The sequence below is a fragment of the Rattus norvegicus genome, chromosome 19 (genome assembly GCF_021556685.1).
Source record: "Rattus norvegicus strain SHRSP/BbbUtx chromosome 19, alternate assembly SHRSP_T2T, whole genome shotgun sequence".
Classification (NCBI taxonomy): Eukaryota; Metazoa; Chordata; class Mammalia; order Rodentia; family Muridae; genus Rattus; species Rattus norvegicus.
Window position 1 is genome coordinate 66920341 of NC_141552.1, and position 18871 is coordinate 66939211.

Below are 18871 nucleotides of genomic sequence, written 5' to 3' on the forward strand. Positions count from 1 at the left end.
TTTGGGGGTTGTGGTGACTATCTGGGAGGGGGCAGTCCGCTTGGGGCCGTGCTTGCATTCAACAGTTGCTGCCCTGAAGGGTTGCTGTGTCCCCATCCAGACTTCCTTCTACCCTTTGCCCTCTCTGGCCTGCCTGACTTCTGTTTTTTCACAAGGATCTTTGGACTTCTGGAATTACCTTGCAGTCAAGGCCTCTTCTAGGTGGGGTGGTGCTTCAGCGTCCTGCTAGCATGATGTCATCCCGAGTTCATGAGTTATGTTCCTCCGCTCAGTATTGAAGCTAACACATTCAACTCAGTCAGATCCCGACTCTAAAGTCTGTGTGAAGTGAATTTGCCCTGGAGGGCATTCTTTTAGGATGAGCACAGCAGAGAGTGCAGACCCTTGGCACAGTGAGTGGACCCTACTGCCTTCTCAGAGGCTGATGTGGGCTGATCCAGATAGCATTGTGGGCGCCTATACATTCCCTCGATTCCTGAAGTGTTATGGACGACCCAGCAGTTGGGTTTGACAACCCCTGTGCTGTCCCTAGGGAAGTCCTTTGGTGTCCCTCCACGCCCATCATCTGGAGGAGTGTTTTGCTGGGAGAGCAGAGCTGCAGTTCTGGGAGAAGAGGAAAAGGTCTGAGTCTCAGACTCCTGGCCCACACTCGTGGCTGCTGGGAAACGCTGACTGGCCTGTTCTTATCATCATGGTGGCCTTGAAACGAAGGGAGGTCAAGATTTTGCAAGAGCCGGGAGGAGTTTCTTCAGAGTTCTTATCATGCTTGAGAACTTGGCGGTTGGAAAGTGTTTGCCTGGGAGTTTCTGTGGAGTGTTTAGGCGTTGGAAGCCTATCAATGGCTGTGACAGTCTGTGAGAGCGCCTCTATATGGAGGGGGTCAAACAGCTGGGTGTTCTCTCCCCCGCCATCCCCGACATCCCACCCAGGGACACGGTGGATGGACACGGGATGGAACCAGCCGTCCTCTCTCATGTGCGTTGAATATGAGCTGCAACAGCAGAAGGGACACAGAGCAGGGATTTTTCAAGAGCAAAACAAACTGAGACTGGGCACGGAAAGGTGTTGCTTGGGTGGCTGGAGGCTCGCTCAGCAGGCTTGGCAGCTAGCGGAAGCCCAGCATGTTTCCCCTGGCCATGTACCCCATGTCCTGCCAAACCCTAGAGCTTTCATTTCTCTGCAGGAAGTTACGACTATGAATTGCCATTTTCCTGGTCCTGCAGGACCAGTTGGGTTGGTTAAAAAATATCAAACACCTAAAGTAACACTCGCGGAAAGACGATACCAATATTAAAATAAATATTAGACTTGTAAATAATGCATAGCAGAACTTCCCAATCGGTATTCCTGGATTGGTTTTGACCCAATAGGGTTTTAGTTACTCAAATCACCTCAGACTTTTACGATAAGACTGCTGTTTAATCCACGGGACGTACAACCCGTGAGTCATTCTGTAGGGCCCTAAAGCAAACAGCTCTCCTCAAAGTCCTGCTGAGTATGATTTACACGTTTGAATATTCCTAACCACTACAATTTTGAAATACAATGTGGTTTGCAGAAGTAAATAAAACACGAGTTACTATGAAGACCAGTGGTGAAGTCACCACTCAGAGTAGAACTCCCGACCACCCCATTCTGGGTGTGACAACTTTCCTCAACCACGCTAACACCCAGCATCACTGGGTTTCTTTTATTTCTGAACTCAATAATCCTAGTCAGACATTTCATAATTTTCCTTGCCTGGCTTTCCTTCACTCTTAACTGTTTTGTTAAGATCCATTCTTGTTCGCTCACTCACTTTGTGATGTGTGGGTGATGGTGTGTGTGTGTGTATGTGTGTGTAGGTGATGGTGTGTGTGTGTGTGTATGTGTGTGGGTGATGGTGTGTGTGTGACAGCATATGTTATGGTGCGTGTATGTGACGGTGTGCTGTGTGATGGTGTGTGTATGTGCGTGCTATTGTGTGTGTGTTATGGTGTGTGCATGTATGAGTGTGTGTGTGTGTGTGTGTGTTTGTTAGTGTGGATATATGAACATGTGTGTGCCTGTGTTTGGAAAGTAAAAATTCACAACAAGTGTATTTTCTGAATTGCTTCCCACATTTTTTTTTTTTTTTTTTTTTTTGCAATCTACTTTTCTTTTTAATGTACGTGAGTACACTGGTGCTTTCTTCAGACACACCAGAACCACATTTATTTTTTATTTTTTTTCTTATTATGTATCTTTTATTTTCTCCATATTTATTATATTGGGTATTTCTTATTTACATTTCAATTGTTACACATTTATTTTTGAGACAAGGTTTATTGCTCAACCTGAAGCTCATTGATTCAGCATGGTTGACTGGTCAGTGAGTTTCGGGGACCTGCCTGTTTCCACCCCCCAAACGCTGAGGTTACAGGTGTCCACTGGCACATCTGGCCTTGCCTTGGGCTCTGGGATTTGAACTCATACTTGAGTGGTAAGCCCTTGTTTCCCTGAACCGTTTCCCCTACCAGCCATCTTGATTGGATACTGTAACAGATTTTTATAGCTACTACACCCATTTTATTGTTTTGTTTATTTAGTTTGTTTCACTGTTACATGTGAAGGTGGAGACATGTATCGACCACCAAGGATATTCACAGGTATGAACAGGCTGGATCCTTAAGTGTGTATGGAAGGATTCTATGTTAGAGAGTTACCAAAAATTAACTCCTTGATTTCTAGACAATTAGGTTTTGAGTTCATACTGCAAAATAGCATATCTTACCAATGGGTAAAAATGGTTCAGATATTTTCTTTTCAAAAATTCTTCTTGCCAGTCAACATTAATGATTGATATTTTACACTCTGAACTTCATGATCCTAATGAGAGTTCTTAATTTTTAATTATTAATTCTAATTATTAACAAGGGGACGGAGGGTGGTGAGATTGCAGTATTGGTAGGGAAGGAGCCTGAGCTCACACACCGGGCGGTGTGTTGGAATTCTTCCCCATGATACTGGCAGTCACAACTTTGGCCAAGACCCTACTGGATGCACTGAGAGCAGCTTGGGGTCATTTATATGATATTTCCCATCTTCTCTCACACACACAAAAAAATGTTAACCGTTTCTTCTCATTTTTCTCCTCAGTAGCATCTCATGGAAAAGGAGAGGAAGGATTGGTATTGGTTGGGTCCTAGAACACAAGGAGACACTGATAATGTGTAGGAACTACTAGTCTGGGTACTAGCAGCTTGGGGGATCTAATTAGTCACAGGGCTGGCTGCACATGTGCATGTGTGTGGTTCAGTTTCATAGCCAGCATAAGGGACCTTTGGGACCCTGAGGGATGCTTTCAGTTGGTTAAGAGGGCCCCATGGAGATCAGAATGTAAAAACTAAAATTCGGGATCAGGCATGGTGGTCTATGCCTTTAGCGCCAAAAACTCAGAAGGCAGAGGCAGGTGGATCTTTGATCTGAGGCCAGCTGCTTCCACAGAGTGAGTTCCAGGATAGCCTGGGCTACAATGAAAAAAAAAAACAACAAACAAAACAAAAATCAAATAAAAAAGAAATAAAGAAACACATCAAAATAAATGACATATTATAAAAGCTAACACGTGCTGTAAACTTCAAAAACATAGTATTATCAGACCACTTACACAAGTTTATAGTGCTTACTCCTCTGCCTGAACTTTTTAGCCACCAACCCTCTGACTCCTTCAAGTTTGAGGTATATCTCTTCCAGGATGAGTACCAAGAGACACACATGGGGTCTGTGCTCTATGGGATAGCCACAGGCTTTGTTGACTTACAAACATGGGGATTCAGACCAACACTTACCATTGCATCCCCTGCCTTAAGACACATCCCTGACGTGAGTGGACAGAGCTGAGCAGGCCGGGCCCACCAGCAAGTGTTTGGTTTTGTTGTTGGTTGTTGGTTGTTTGGTTTGGTTTGGTAAAGCACTGCAGCAGTTGGACTCTCGGTTTCATTCACCTCAAGCTCGGCAGCTCTTTGATCCTGGAACCTCCAGTGCTGAGGGAAGGTAAAGCCGGCAAGATCTGTACAGAGGGGTGGCAGTTTCAGCCGTGGCCACTGCTCCCACGTCAGTGTGGCTGGGTCTCAGTCTCGAATGACACATGAAGTACGTACCACACACCAGCAGGAGAGGAGAGGCTTCATGCCTGCCGCAAAGGCTCTTGGCTTCCGTTGACCCCAGTAGAAAGTGCTCCCATGCCACCTCCTTTATCTCCCTTCTCTTGGCTCTATGTCCCATTAAACACAAACAAAATGTCTCTCCGGCCTTATTTTGCTTGGCTTGCTTCCCAAAACATTCACAGCTACTTCAAGGCCACTCCATATGTTGGGAAGTTAGAGTTTAAGTGGATAATGTACCTAACCTACAATAATTGAAGTGGAAACATTTTGCAACATCTACAGAAACACAGTAGCATATACCCACTTTGTCAGGTCTCAACAGTAACACCAAGCAAACGGTTGCAGCCAGACATGCATGGGAACCAATATTGTAGCAATGGTTTTGCAAAAAGAGTTATTGTCACGTCAACCATCAAGGAGACAGAAGGCATACTCAAATTATCTACTGGATCTGACAGAGCAGAGGAATTCAGGTGGCCCCAGGGCAAAAGAGGGCTGAATGGTCTTAACCTAGGAGTTTCATCTTTTTGCTGCTCTGGTCTGTCTTGCTGCAGAAGACAGTGTACCAGGTGTTTAGTCTATTTCCAAGATGCCTGTTGCTGTTCTTGAGATTCTGTGTGGGAGACTTTTGATTTCCCAGGTTCTCAAGGGCATTTCCGGTCAGGTCCTAGGGTTCCAAACCTCAGTCCTGAAAATAGCTTGCACTGCAGTTTTAGAGACTGACAGCACTGAGACCTTGAATGATGCTTTCTGCCAGCCAGGATCCCGGATTGAAGAGCTCACCTCTTGACAGACCCACTTCTGTATTCCTGTGGCCACGCCATCTTTGCAAGTCTCACTTGCCATACTGCATATAGGTGCCAGGTAGGACACAGGCACTATCGTTTCCTTTACGGAACTTGAACCTGTCACTCGGCATCTCTGTACCTCGGGTTGTCCCGGCTGTAAAATGGGTACAAGCAATACTAAGATGAAAGGAATTCGTTTTGGAAGAATGGTCACAACAGTAGCTGGTACATAACAAAGGTTCACTATTTACTAGCTCTTGTCTTTACTACCTGCAAAATAGTATTAATGTTAACGGCACACAGCACCAGAAGCAGAGAAAGGGCCGCACAAGATGAACAGGTTATTAGCTTTTCAGATAACACTAATGCAGCCAACTGTAAGGAAATTTGCTGGACCACGAGCACACACAAGGTCACAGCATGTCAAAGAGAGGGAGCGCTAACAAAGGGCGGTACCCTGCGCCCAAATGAGAATCAGTGAATTTAAAAGAAAAACCATACATTTTTGTCTGCAATCAAATTTAAGTCCTGCTCATCAAGAGGACAGTCTCCCAGGACAATAATCTTTCCTTCTGGGAGACGGCTAAAGCAGGCAGGGTCCACAGGGTCCACAGGGTCCACAGGACCTTACCCCTCCAAACCAAGACACTTGTGTGGAGGAGCAAGGGCACCTGGGGGAACAGGGAGAGAGGAAGGAGCAGAGTGATCGTGGAGAGAGAGTGAGATCGCGGAAAGAGGTTGTGGAGAAGAAAGAATAGAGGGCGACCTGAGGAGGGAGAGGAGCAGAGGGAAGAGAGAGAACGGGGAGTGAAAGGGGAACAGAAGGATGGGGAGGAGGGGGCAGGGCTGAGGAACTGGGAGAAAAGGAAGCTTGGGAAGGAGGCGGGGATGGTGGTGGTGGGAGAGATGAGAAGCCCAGCAGGGACCGGGGTAGCACGGGGTCCGCGTGGGTTGGTGTGGTGGAGCCAGCTTGGCCAGCCGCACCGTTTGAAGGCGCCGGCGTAGTTCACCAGCGCGGCGCGCAGACGGGGGCGCTGTGGTCTCGGATAGAAGAAGGCGACGCCGGACCCGCCTCTTTCCCCGCCCGCCGGTGTCGCAGGGAAGCCTGGCGGAGCAGGCTCGGCCACATCGCGGCCGCGCGGGCACAGTCGCCCAGCCGAGTGCGGACCGTGCGCCGCCTTTGTCCGCCGCTGGCAGCTGGTCTCGCGGTCGCCGCCCGCGATGGCCCCGCAGCAAGGCCGGCCGGCGCTGCCCTCCCGCTGCGAGCCGCCGGCGGCGCCGCCCGTACCGCCTCGCCGGGAGCGCGGGGGGCGCGGGGCGCGCGGGCCCGGGGTGTCCGGGGGTCGGGGGCGCGCGGGCGGCGCCGAGGGACGCGGCGTCAAGTGCGTGCTGGTCGGCGACGGCGCGGTGGGCAAGACCAGCCTGGTGGTCAGCTATACCACCAACGGCTACCCCACAGAGTACATCCCCACGGCCTTCGACAACTTCTCGGGTGAGCGCCAGGCGGGGCGCGGTCTCGGGCTGGGAGGCGCGGGGTGGCGCGGGGCGGCGCGGGTGTCGGGGCAGCAGCTCGGCGGGGCGGCGGCAGGGCGTCTGACCGAGCCGGCTCGGTGACTCGGGAGCGAGCTGCAGCTCAGGTGTCCTTCCCACCTGCGCCCTCCGGGGCGACTCAGTTCCAGCCGATCTCCGCCTGGAGCAACCGGGATTGCTCCGTGTGTGAGCCGGCCAGGCGCACCGGGGAGGGCTGAGGCTTGCGAGAACGTTCCTTTCTTCTGAGCCCAGCGCCTGCCTGGCCTGCGCCCCGCCTGCGCTGTCTCGGTTTCTGACGGTTGGGCCAGTTCTTCCAAGCTTGTCGTTTAGATTCAGCAAGTTCTCAAGGGTGGGTGGGCTCGCGTATCATACAAAGATAACAAAAGTGAAGCAATCATTTATCTTGATTTTTTTTAAAAGTCTTTTTAGGATCTTAGAAAAAGTTAAAAAAAATCACATAGGCTAGCGTGAAAAATCTTCCCCCTGAAACATTTACCTCTGACCTCCAGTTTCCGTGGCCAGTCTCTGATTTCCTCTTTCAGAGACCCTATGGATAAAACAGAAGTGCATGGTACCCCTCCACTGCCCACTAGCATAAACATTTATAAACAACTAGAAAGGCTATCAGAAGGGGACAAATTGACTAATTTAAGCTGAAACCTCCATGTCTTTACTGGATGTTGGTCCTTGCTCTCACCCCATCTCTGGACCCTGGTGAAAAACCTGTGTGGCTGGCTTCTCTCTGCCAGCTCTTCTCTTTAATCCTCTCTTTGACGCGACAGAGAACAGTACCGGGTGATAGGCCACCCGTGTTTGCACAAGTTCTCAAAACTGCTGGAGTTGTATGATAAAACCTGAAGCCAGGAGACTTCTTCCCAAGAGAAAACAGAATTATCTATCCACTGATTTAAAAGTACAGAGTTGGGGTTGGGGATTTAGCTCAGTGGTAGAGCGCTTGCCTAGGAAGCGCAAGGCCCTGGGTTCGGTCCCCAGCTCCGGGAAAAAAAAGAACCAAAAAAAAAAAAAAAGTGCAGAGTTGATTCCCACCTAATCCCACTCCCCCCCCCCCCCACCTTGTGTTGTTTCTAGGTCCTTTGAAACAAGGGTGACAGGAAAATTAATCTTCCAGGCTTGAAAGGAAAACACTAACCTTCCGGGGGCACCTTCCAGGGGTCAGGGCTTTTCTGCCTCATGCTCTGTGGTGGAGGGAGCCCCCCCCCCCTCACGCCTTGGGTCATTTGTACACTTCCATGGGTTTCTGGGCTTAGCCAAGTCCTTAGTTCACTAAGAGAACCCAGAGCAGGAACTGTCAATCTTCTGAGAGGGTAAAAGACGTTCTGATATTCACCTTGTTCTTTTTTTTTTTTTTTTCTTTTTCTTTCCCTCAAGCCGTGGTGTCCGTAGATGGGCGGCCTGTGAGACTCCAACTCTGTGACACTGCAGGACAGGTCGGTATCAAGTTACACAGCTCGGCACTGGGAAAGGAAACAGCCTTTTAAAGGTTTCCAAACAACCTTTGCAGTTTCCAAATGATTCCCTTAGTAACTGGGTCATTGTGAAACCCGGTGAGGCAGGCCCACTCCTGCTTCAGCTCCTTTGAGGGCAGTGGGAGGAGGAGAGGAGGCTGAGAAGGACACCTCTGGGCCAGTGAAACAGGGTCTGCCTGTTCTGGGAAGGCTGAGGAGGAACTGCCCCTTATCTTAATAGGACTTTCGGGAAGCTCTCATGGTCTCGCTTAAGCTAAAAAAGAAAAACCACAGGAGTGGTTTGTAACCGTTTCTTAGAGGAAGCCCCTCATATCTTATAATCCATGGATTCAAGGCTAATGAACCTGAAACTTAAATGTTTGTTCAAAGAAAAACAGTAGCTTATGTTAACATCTGTCTTCCCCAGTTCTCAGAGCAGTGGGGCTATTCTGTTTGGTCATTCTTGTCTAGAGGGCAAAACACTGGAATAGGAAGCCAGGCAGGAGGCATAGGGATAGGATCCCCTCAGTGCCCTTCAGAAGGGTTTTGGGCCTGGTTGAAGCTGCCCTAGAAGCTGTTCTAGCCACTGAGGTCCTAAGTATTTAGGTACCCAGGGGACAGTGAACTCGTCTCTCCCGATGTCTAGAGCTGACAGGATGCAGAGGGGATAAGCAATCCCTTTACTTTGCCGACTGTCCATGCAGATGAAGAAGCTGGCCTTCCTGTGTTGCCAGATCTCATCCAACCCAGGACCTTTAGGGAACTCATTACTGTAATATAGCAAACTTGGGACTCAAGACTGGCTTATTCCTGAGACCTCAAGGAGACAGAAGACGGGGCTGTCTTAATGGACTGTCAGTCTCGTGATAAATGCAGTGATGGAATTGACGTCCCACTGGAAAGGCTGTTCGGCACCTATGCTTTGAGTGGGAGAAGCCAAACACCACCAATATGTCACTGCGTGGGAAGGAAGCATCAGAACACAGGCATAGTTGTTCGTGCTTGGGAATCCAGCTCTCAGGAAGCTGCAGCAGAAGACTAGCTGCCAGTTCAAAGGCAGCCTGGCCCGTGTGGCGAGTTCAAGGACAGTCTAGGCATAAGATGAAATCTCAAAAACAGACATGCCAGGCATGGTGGTGCACACTGTAACCTCCGCACTTGGGAGAGGAAGACAGGAGAATCAGAAGTTCAAAGTCGTTGACTCTATGGGGCATTTGAGACCAGCCGAGCTTGTGTCTCTTAAAAACGGGCCAGCAAAGGAACACATTAAAGAGATGGTCTTGGGTCTTTCTCTTTTTGCATAACGTCCTTGGGACTGTTTTATACAGATGGAGGAGGGAGGCTGGGCTTCTCCCTCTGTAGGACACAGTCAGAAGTATGTAGTTGCTATAGGCCCCCTGAGGACCCCAGTGAGGAGCTGCTAGGATGTTGGCTTAGGAATCACTGTGCCACTCCTCAGAGGTCTCCACCTGCCACCTCGGCTTCTGAGGGAGGTGGACTTTCCTTGGAAGATGAGTCCTGAGTTGCAGTCTGACACACCTCGGGGTTCCATGTGGTTTAGTTCCTGAACCAGATGGTGTGAGCCATCAGTCTGTGGACAGCTGTGGGCTTGCCTGCTGCAGACCTGGGGTCAGTAGACTAGCTCTGAGCTCAAGGAAGACAACGCAGTGCAGAGAAAAGCCTTGGCTATGGGTTTTTGAGAGGGGACGGGTACGTTGGAAAACCAACTCAGCATTTCTAAAAGGGAGTTAGGTGTTTCCTTCATATCGTCTCCAAAAAAGCCAGGGAATAAGCTGAGAGTAGTGGCTTGGGCCTGTGATGGCAGCGTTTGGGACACTGGGACACAAGCGTCAGGTCTGCCTGGACTACGGTGAGTTGAAGGCTAGCCTGGGCCTTACTCTACAGTGAGATCCTGTCTAAAAGAAATATCAAATGTATCAGTAGGTTGCGTTTGCATATTTCTCGAATCTATGGATGTGCAACAGTAATAATTAAAGGAAAAGAGGCTGTGGATTTGAGAGGGGGCAGTGTGTGGAGCTGGGGGATAAAGGTGGGGCTCGAGGGAAGAGGGATAGAGTAAATACAGTATACATGGGAAAATAGATTTTAAAACGTCTAGGAAGCTAACAGTCGATAGTTTCATAAAGGCAATTATAACGGAGGAAAGGCTTGGCGCCAAGCTGGTGTTCTTGTTTGGAAGTTGGTCTCCTGGGCGGTGGGGGCTTTCACCGAGGGTGCCGCGCCTCCAGCTTGAAGACTAGCTGGCAGGGAACACAGCGCTGAGTAACCAGCAGGGTTCACCTAGAGATCTGTAGCAAAGCAACTTCAAAGACTGCTGTCCAGTCGCCAGCGCATGGGGCGAGGTCCCAGCAGGACAAGCAAGTAAGTGCTTGTTTTAACCGGAGCAGAGGGAACCAGAGCTGTTCTAACCTTGCTGCCCCTGCTCTGCAGACCACCGGTGAGGGAGCTGACATGACAACTTCATGTCAACAAAGGAACTGTTCCTCCTGAGGCCGGTAGAAGGAATGGGAGTTCAGCAGGCCACAGGGCGTGAGCATGGGCGAGCCTCCCTAGCTGTTATGGGAGCCAGAACCCCAGCGTAGCTCTGCTGGGACAAATATACCCAGATTCACTTCTCCTGCCTTTGTGTTTCCCCATCAGGGTGGTGAGCGTTTAACTTTGGACTCATGGTCTCATGTACACAGAGCAGAGGTGGACAGGAGGCCTGCAGGAACTGTAGCTAGCCTGGGGGACAGATGGTGCTGCTGAAGGAAGGGTGGCTGGCTTCATTCCCTACCAGGAGCCAAAACTTCATCTCAGGCGGAGCCATGATGTACTTGAAAAAAAAAATCTTCATGCTAAAAAGAGGGGGGAAACTGGGCACAACCTTTACTAGAAGGAACCTGCCATCCTATCTGTCTGTATGTCTGTCCTGGCCTTAACATTCTCTCTGGAGTTCACACTGGAGGCCTGGCAGTTGTCAACATATGTTGTTGACTTGGCTTTGGGACTCCTTCCTTGAAAGTATATTCTGACTGCATCACTGCACCCCAGTGCCCTGCACTGGGGTCTATCCCTGCCTCGCCCGTCTGGCTCCTTAACCGGATCCAGTCACCAGGCCACTGTGGGCTCCGGATGTGGCCGAAGTGACTTCTTTCTCTTAACCACTAAGCCATCTACATGTCCCATCCCCAGCATGGCCAGAGCCTGGTCAGATTTATGTTCCTTGCTCAAGGCCCAGTAAAGGAGGGACAGTCCCCAAGCTAGCCCAATTGCCCGGTTAAGTTTCTACATTTGTCCTTTCAGCACAGAGCTGGCAGTAAAAACCTGAATCATTCTTTCTCAGCTTTCACGTACTGGGACCTCATCAGGGGCAGAGACTCCCAGAGCTGCTGGGTTCTTTCCCGCGAGCTCTGTAACTCTCAACTCATGTGGCCAGTGGGTTATTGACCCACAGTGGAAGCAGACCCTGGGACAAAGAAGGGCTCATTAGCAAATTAGACTGACAGTTGGTGTCTTTAAGCCAAGAAAGCCGCCTGTGCTGGCTGGGTTTTGTGTCAGCTTGATACAGACTAGAGTCATTTGGGACAAGGAAACCTCAATTGAGAAAATGCCCCTCAGTGCTTTGAGTAAGGATGGCCCACCATTGGCGCGTCTGTTTGAATACTTGGTCCCCATTGGTGGTCCCCATTGGGAAGGATTGGAAGGTGTGCCTTGCTAGAGGATAGGTGTCATGGGGGCCACTTGGAGGTTTCAAATGACTGGTGTCATTCTTAGTGTGCACTCTCTCCTGCTTGTGGATCAAGATGTGAGCTCTCAGCTGCTCCTGCCCCTGTGCCTTTGCTCTGACATCATGGACTCTAGCTAGTCCTCTGAAACTAAGGCCAATTAAATGCTTTTTATTTTTAAGTAGTTGCTCTGGCCATCATGTTTTGTTACAGCCATAGAAACATAACTAACAGACGACAGATCGGCCTGTGGTTCATTTCCTTATGAGTGATTGATGTGGAAGGGCCCAGCTCCCTGTGGGAGGTTCCACACTTGGGCTGACGGTCCTGGCTGATATAAGAAAACAAGATATAAGCAAGCCAGTAAACATCAGTCTGCCGCGGGCCCTGCCTGAGTTTCTGCCGCCATTTCCTGCCTGGACTTCCCTGGATGACTGGCCATACGATGGAAAATCAAATAAACCCTTTCCTCCCTGTATTGTTCTTGGTCCTGGTGTTTATCAGAGCAGTAGAGACCCCGACTAAGATTGTCGCAGTTAAAGAATGCTGTGCCTGTAAATGGGACCGTAGGTAATCAGTGTCTGCCAACTGAGTAATGGAAAACATTGAACATGTTTAACATTTTCCTGTCTTGGGAAGTCATCGATGTTAGATGCTGGAGGATTTCAGCTCGCACAGACGCATTTCAGATAAGGGTGAGCGGATGGGACAGTTTTTCTGGGAGGAGACTGAGCTGGAAATGGTGCCTCCGGGATCTATACGATGCTTGACAGGAGGAGATGCTGACAGGGATGCTGGCTTATGCCTGGAGTGTGTGGTGTTTGGGGAATCTGTTGGTAGACTGTAGGACATCCATCCTCACTGACCTGCTCCAGGTCTCTGTACCACGGGACGGTTGTGCATACTCTGCAGTTATGTTGTCTGTCTGAAACACGGTGTGGAAGCTTAGCTGAAGGAAGGGAGAAAAGTAAGAGGAAGGGAAGAAAGATAAGATACAACCAGAACAAGAATGGATTAACCGTTGTCTGGGTGACAGTGAGGGAGGGTGTCTTTAAACTGCCACTGGTAGTGGTCTACATAGATCCCTGTTCTCACTTTGAAGTCTTTCATGTTTCTGAGGAACATGCGTCAGTACTGTGTGCTGGGGCTGGGGGATGAATCGACATCCTTGTGAAGTTGTGACCACAACTGTGTGTTGTGGTCAGGCAGAGCAGGGCTGGACCTCAGAAGGGAGTTCTGTTAATAGAACAGAGTTTAAGAGGTCAAGTCTCGGGCATCAGTGTGGATGAATACTGACTTTCAGAAGAGTCAAGTTCCAGGATTTAAAAAAGAGAGTTGGGGTCACTGTGGGCCAGAGCTCATCTGCTTTAAGTGCCTTTCTATAGCATATGACGTGGTAGTCATGGTCACCAAGAGCGTATTTGGAGTGTTAAGGCTGCACCTGTGTCCCAGGGCAGGCCCGAGACACTGGCCCCTCTTTATAGAAACAGGTTTTCTCTGAGTATCCTGGCCCTGAGGTTGCTTCCTAAGGTGGCAAGAGCTAACGAGGGCTTTGTGCTTGGTTTCAGGATGAGTTTGACAAGCTGAGGCCCCTCTGCTACACCAACACGGACATCTTCCTGCTGTGTTTCAGCGTGGTAAGTCCCACATCCTTCCAGAACGTGGGCGAGAAGTGGGTTCCGGAGATCCGACGTCACTGCCCTAAGGCCCCCATCATCCTGGTCGGGACACAGTCGGACCTCAGGGAAGATGTCAAAGTGCTCATCGAACTGGACAAGTGCAAAGAGAAGCCGGTGCCGGAAGAGGCGGCGAAGCTGTGCGCCGAGGAAGTCAAAGCCGTCTCCTACATTGAATGCTCAGCCTTGACTCAGAAAAACCTCAAGGAGGTTTTCGACGCTGCCATTGTTGCTGGTATCCAGCACTCAGACTCCCAGCAACAGCCAAAGAAGTCTAAAAGCAGGACCCCGGATAAGGTGCGGGACCTGTCCAAGTCTTGGTGGAGGAAATATTGCTGCCTGGCCTGACTCTTCTCAAACGGCTGGTGTTTAAGCTGCAACAGCTCTTTACAATGTGGCTGTGGTCATAGGATGAGCCCTCCAAGCATCCTCTTCCGCCCTCAACTTCCTGTGTGTGTGAGCCCAGGTTGAGATTCATATGCAAAATATGTTTAAAAAATTTTTTTGAAAGTTAAGATTTTTTTTTCCTCGTAAGTCTGAGAACTTAGAGCTCTGGATTAACTTATATTTCATATGAAAAGGGCTCTTCAAAGCTGGGGTGTCAGCATGAAGTCCTGTTTCGTTGTTCAGGACAAAGGAGAACGGGGCCTTCTCCTGATTAAGGGCTACTGAGTGCTCAGTGCGGGATGCGTGTGCATCAGACTTGGCGAGAGTGGGTGCGAACTTTGAAACCACACAAACCATCCCCAGTTTCATAAGAGCAAACATTTGAAAACAGAGAGGGGCTTCTGCTTACAAAACCTCGTGCCCATCCCTTCTGTTTGTTTACTCAGATTCACTTAGGATTTTAAAACAACCAAAACATCCCACAGCCTACTGGCATTGTGTTGACAGAACAGTACACTTGCTTGTTCCTTTTTTTTTTTTTTAAATCACGTGACCAGTTTTGTTGCTGTGAAAATGGTGGAAATGCCTCTTGGGGGGCAAGGGCTGGGTGCACATCTGACATTTTCTTCAGGGAGCGACTCGTGCTGAGATCAGAGAATGCTCTTAGCTTTCAGGACTTCAGGTCATCTTAACATGTGGGATGTACACACTTTGAACCCCAGTGCCTTCAGGGTCCTGTGACTAGGGAGGCACTGTATTAGGGGGGCAGGTATATGCAAGGCCTCACCCAGCAGCTTCTCACTGGGGGTCACGCTTGTGGCACTTGTCCTGTAAGGCGAGGGTCTTCTGACTGTTCTGAGACAGCCCTGTGTGAGGAATGCACTTTCACAGGGTTGGAGGTACTTCCAAGACGCCATAGGAACCACACGTGGGTCACAGCTATCAGTTCACTGTGGGCAAGAAACCTCTTTATGGCCACCTGGTAACAAAAATTTTTCTGTCTGTGAATTTTTTCTTACTATTTAAAAAAAAAAATCAACCGTATGTTTTTCTATAGGAAAAAAAAGTAAAAGAGCAGGCCGTACTTCAGGTCAAAGACTTCCTCCTGCTGGTAAATAGGACTGAAGACTTTCTTACATAATTAAAAGGCTAATGGCAGAACCACTAGAGTACATGAACTGTTAGCCAGTGATATTAGCCATGTTCTCCTGATATGTTTCCTTCTGGCCCGAGTGGCAACATTGTTTCACTCATGAAAATGCTTGTAACTGACCTGGTGACTGAGCTTATCCTATTGTGCGTGGCTGTCTGGAGAGCCAGCCTACACGTGGGGCTTTTGCCTGCCCTGTGTACAGAGGGTGGGTGGGGAAGAGTGAGTTATTTAATTTTAAATGTTATAATAAAAAAGCCAATGTAGTCGAGACCAAGGAGATGAGCATCTGAGGACACAAACTTGAAGTCATGGGCCAGGACTGTTGGACCTCCTGCCTCTGGGAAGTGTCGTAAAAAGGACGCTGTGTGATCGAGTTCTGGACACTATTCTGGGATGCATACCCCTGGACTGTTTATGCCACAAATGTAGTGGGTTGACACTGACTGGCAAGTTTTCGATGTTCCTCCATCCTGTGGAGTCATAAGTAAGGTCTGACTGTACTTGAGGTTTTCCTGCATTTTTACGTTTTGAAAATAGAAGTTTGGGCTGAGAAATTTAAAAGCATGTGCCTGGGTGGGATTAAAGTTGGTTCTCTTCAAAGCTGAAAAGCGGCTGGAGGCTCAGCCTGGTGTCTGGGAGGATTCTGTGAGCTGTGTGGAGAGGTGCCTCTTCAGCCTTGCCTCGGTGTAGGCCGACTCACCTCACCCGAAAAGCCACACTGTAGCAGGCTCCAAAATCGTCACCTCAAGCCTGGGTGAGAGCAAACTTTCGATGACTTTGTTTTCTGCTTGACAGACGTGCAAGCAGCTACCCAGAAGTCTCAAGCCAAAAGGGGGGGCTTCGCTCCTCTGCAGGTGCCTTACCAACGTGTGCTCTTCTCTTTCCCGTGTCAAAGATGTCGGACAGGATCTTGTACTTGAAAAATGCTATAAATGAGATGCTATGAAATAAATTCTGACCTGTGGACAGAGCTGCTCTTGTGTATTCTACTGAAAGAATGGAAGCTAAGGTATGCGTTGGCCTGGGCAGGTTAGGAAGCTTCCTTGTGTTCAGGGAAAGCATCTACTATTCCATTTACTCAACACGGCCTTGTGGGCTCTGGGCTTGGTGGGATGGTGGCGACCCTCTGCATTTTGTTTGTTTTGTTTTTTGTTTTCGAGACACGACTTCTCTGTATAACTTCCCTGGCTGTCTTGGAACTTGACTTGTAGCAGGCTGGCCTTGAACTCACAGAGATCCGAGTTTGCATCGAGTGCTTGAATTAAAGGTTTGCCACCACGCCCAGCTCCCCTCTGCATATTTTGGGAAGGCCAGGTTACAGAGTCCAGACTCCAGAGGTGTACAGTGTTGAGGGAGACTTGAGGGCCTGAGAGCTTCAGGTTGTGAACACTTGGCTTCTCTTTCTTCAGATGAGTCCTTGGGGATGAAGTGGTGGCCATCAATCTATAAGGCACCAAGGAAGGGAAGCAGAAGCTAAGACCCCATTACCCTGTAGCAGTGCAGCTGAAGCCCTAGGTGCCTGTGACCCAGGGTGCCAAGAACATTGTGTGCTTTTTTTTTTTTTTCTCTTTTTTTCGGAGCTGGGGACCGAACCCAGGGCCACTGAGCTAAATCCCCAACCCCCACTGTGTGCTTTTTGATTCTGCAAGTTAATCTATCTTAACGAGCGTGTAGCTCTAGGGGTGTGACTTTAGAGAGCGACCATTCTGAGTGGATAGATGTCATCCTGCTTGGGGCATGATACCCAGCATAAAATAAACAACTCAAAGGATATCTCTCGGATCACAGCTTCGGAGGTCACAACTGACCCCGGGCCTGGGCCTGATGTGAGGCAGAATGTTGAATTGGAGAACTCTGGAGCAACAGCCACTCACCTAGTGGTGGCCAGAAAGCCGAGTGAGAACGTATGTGTTGACAGCCACCTTACTTCCTTTCTTTCCATCCAGCCCCTCCCCCACCGCCATGGACCAGTGAGGCCCATATTCAGGGTGGGTCTTTCCCTTAAATAATCCCTGGAAACACAGAAAGTGTCATTCACTAATTTTGGCACTTCTCAACACAACCAAGGGGGGAAGTCTAAGATTAAATGTCATTGGGCCAGAAAGACGGCTCAGTGGTTAAGAACAGGTGGCTTTTCTGCAGGTCCTGAGTTGGGCTTTGTATTAGTCAGGGTTCTCCAGAGTCACAGAACTCATGGGTAGTCTCTGTAGAGTAAGGGAATTGGTTGATGACTTACAGTCTGTAGTCCAACTCCCCAACAATGGCCAGCAGCAGCTGTGAATGGAAGTCCAAGGATCTAGCAGTGGCTCAGTCCCACAAGGCAGGCAGGCGAAAAAGAGAGACGCTTCCTTCTTCCAGTGTCCTTATGTAGGTCTCCAGCCGATGGTGTGTCCCAGATTAAAGGTGTGCACCACCACCCCTAGATCTGGGACTTGCTTTGTCCCAGATGACCTTGAACTCAGAGATTTCCTTGCCTTAGACTCCTGGGATTCATAGCCACTTTGCCTCAAGATCTCCAGGCCAAGATCCAGGTCAGAAACGTGTATCTCCCAGCCTCAAGACCAGGATCAAAGGTGAGCCTTCCAGTTCTGGATTGTAGTTCATTCCAGATATAGTCAAGTTGACAACCAGGTTCCTAGCACCCACGTCAGACGGCTTACACACCTGCATCTCCAGCTGCAGGGGCTCTGGCACACTCTTCCGGCCCTGCAAGCACCTGCACTTATGTGTGCATATTATACTCAGATGCACAAGCGTGCATCTAATTAAAAGTAAAATCTTTTAAAAATATATTAGCTGTTGTAGTTGTCTGGTAGCAGGTAACTCATTGCTTACCGTGTGGCAACCAGTAGGCTGCAGCTTTTGCAAGAACCAGCCGGACATCCCACCATGATGGTTGGGAAGGCTGGGCAGAGAGCCGTCAAAACACCTCCCATACCACCTGAGGCCAGAGAGCCAATGGTAGGCTAGCTCTATGGTCTTCTGCGTTAACCTCAGAATGGTAGACTGCAGCCCAGAGGGGCCTGAATCCCTTACTTGCCTTCTGGAACACATTGATGTCCATCCCTGGGGTAGATGTCAGGGTGGCTTCCCAAGATTTATGGCTTGGGAAAGGTCGGACAATGAGAAGCACCTGGAGAGCACTTTCTAGGGTTCCTGCCTCCAGTTCCTGCCCTGACTTCCCTGGGTGATGGACTGTGTGGGACCCAGAAACAAGCCATATAAACCGTCTCCTCCCCCAGTTGCCTCACGGTCTTATCACAGTAGTAGACCATAAACTGGTGCAGATTTCATCTTCCTGGGTTTACACTTTAAGGTTTGCTTTTTTTAAAAAAAAGATTTATTTATTACATATTAATATATTGTAGCTGTCTTCAGATACACCAGAAGAGGGCATCAGATCCCATTACAGATGGTTGTGAGCGGCCATGTGGTTGCTGGGATTTGAACTCAGGACCTCTGGAAGAGCAGTCAGTGCTCTTAACTTCTGAGCCATCTCTCCAGCCCAAGGTTTGCTTTTTTTTTTTTTTTTCCGGAGCTGGGGACCGAACCCAGGGCCTTCCGCTTGCTAGGCAAGCGCCCTGCCACTGAGCTAAATCCCCAACCCCCCAAGGTTTGCTTTTTTAAAGTGAAAACAGGCTACACTTTTTAATTCCCAATTACCTCTTTAATAAAGTCTGAGCATTGTGCTAAGTGTCTCTGTGCGCCTGCCTGCTCCTGATGGCACCTGTTTCCTCCTTAAGGTTCTGGAGTTGTCTGCATCCCATGGCTCACCTTCTGCACCTTCGAAGCCGGTGATGGCCAGCTGTCCCAGTTAGGGTTTCCATTGCTGTGAACAGGCACCATGAGCACAGCAACTCCTATAAAGGGAAACATTTCACTGGGGCTGATTTACAGTTTCAGAGGCTTAGTCCATAATCCTCATGGGGAGAAGCATGGCAGCATGCAGGCAGACATGGAGCTGAGAGTTCTACATCTTGATCCACAGGCAGCAGGAGACTGTGAGGCACATGGGG

The 18871-nt window shown here is 49.3% G+C and overlaps 1 protein-coding gene across 1 annotated transcript; it reads left to right on the top strand.

The window, feature by feature from the left end:
* Positions 1-6061: 6061 nt before the first annotated feature.
* On the top strand, positions 6062-15825 carry Rhou (ras homolog family member U). Its single transcript, NM_001400995.1, is given in 3 exon segments — positions 6062-6407; positions 7835-7893; positions 13208-15825. Coding segments are annotated over 3 exon segments (786 nt in total). The 5' UTR covers positions 6062-6136; the 3' UTR covers positions 13664-15825.
* The last annotated feature ends 3046 nt before the right edge of the window (positions 15826-18871 follow it).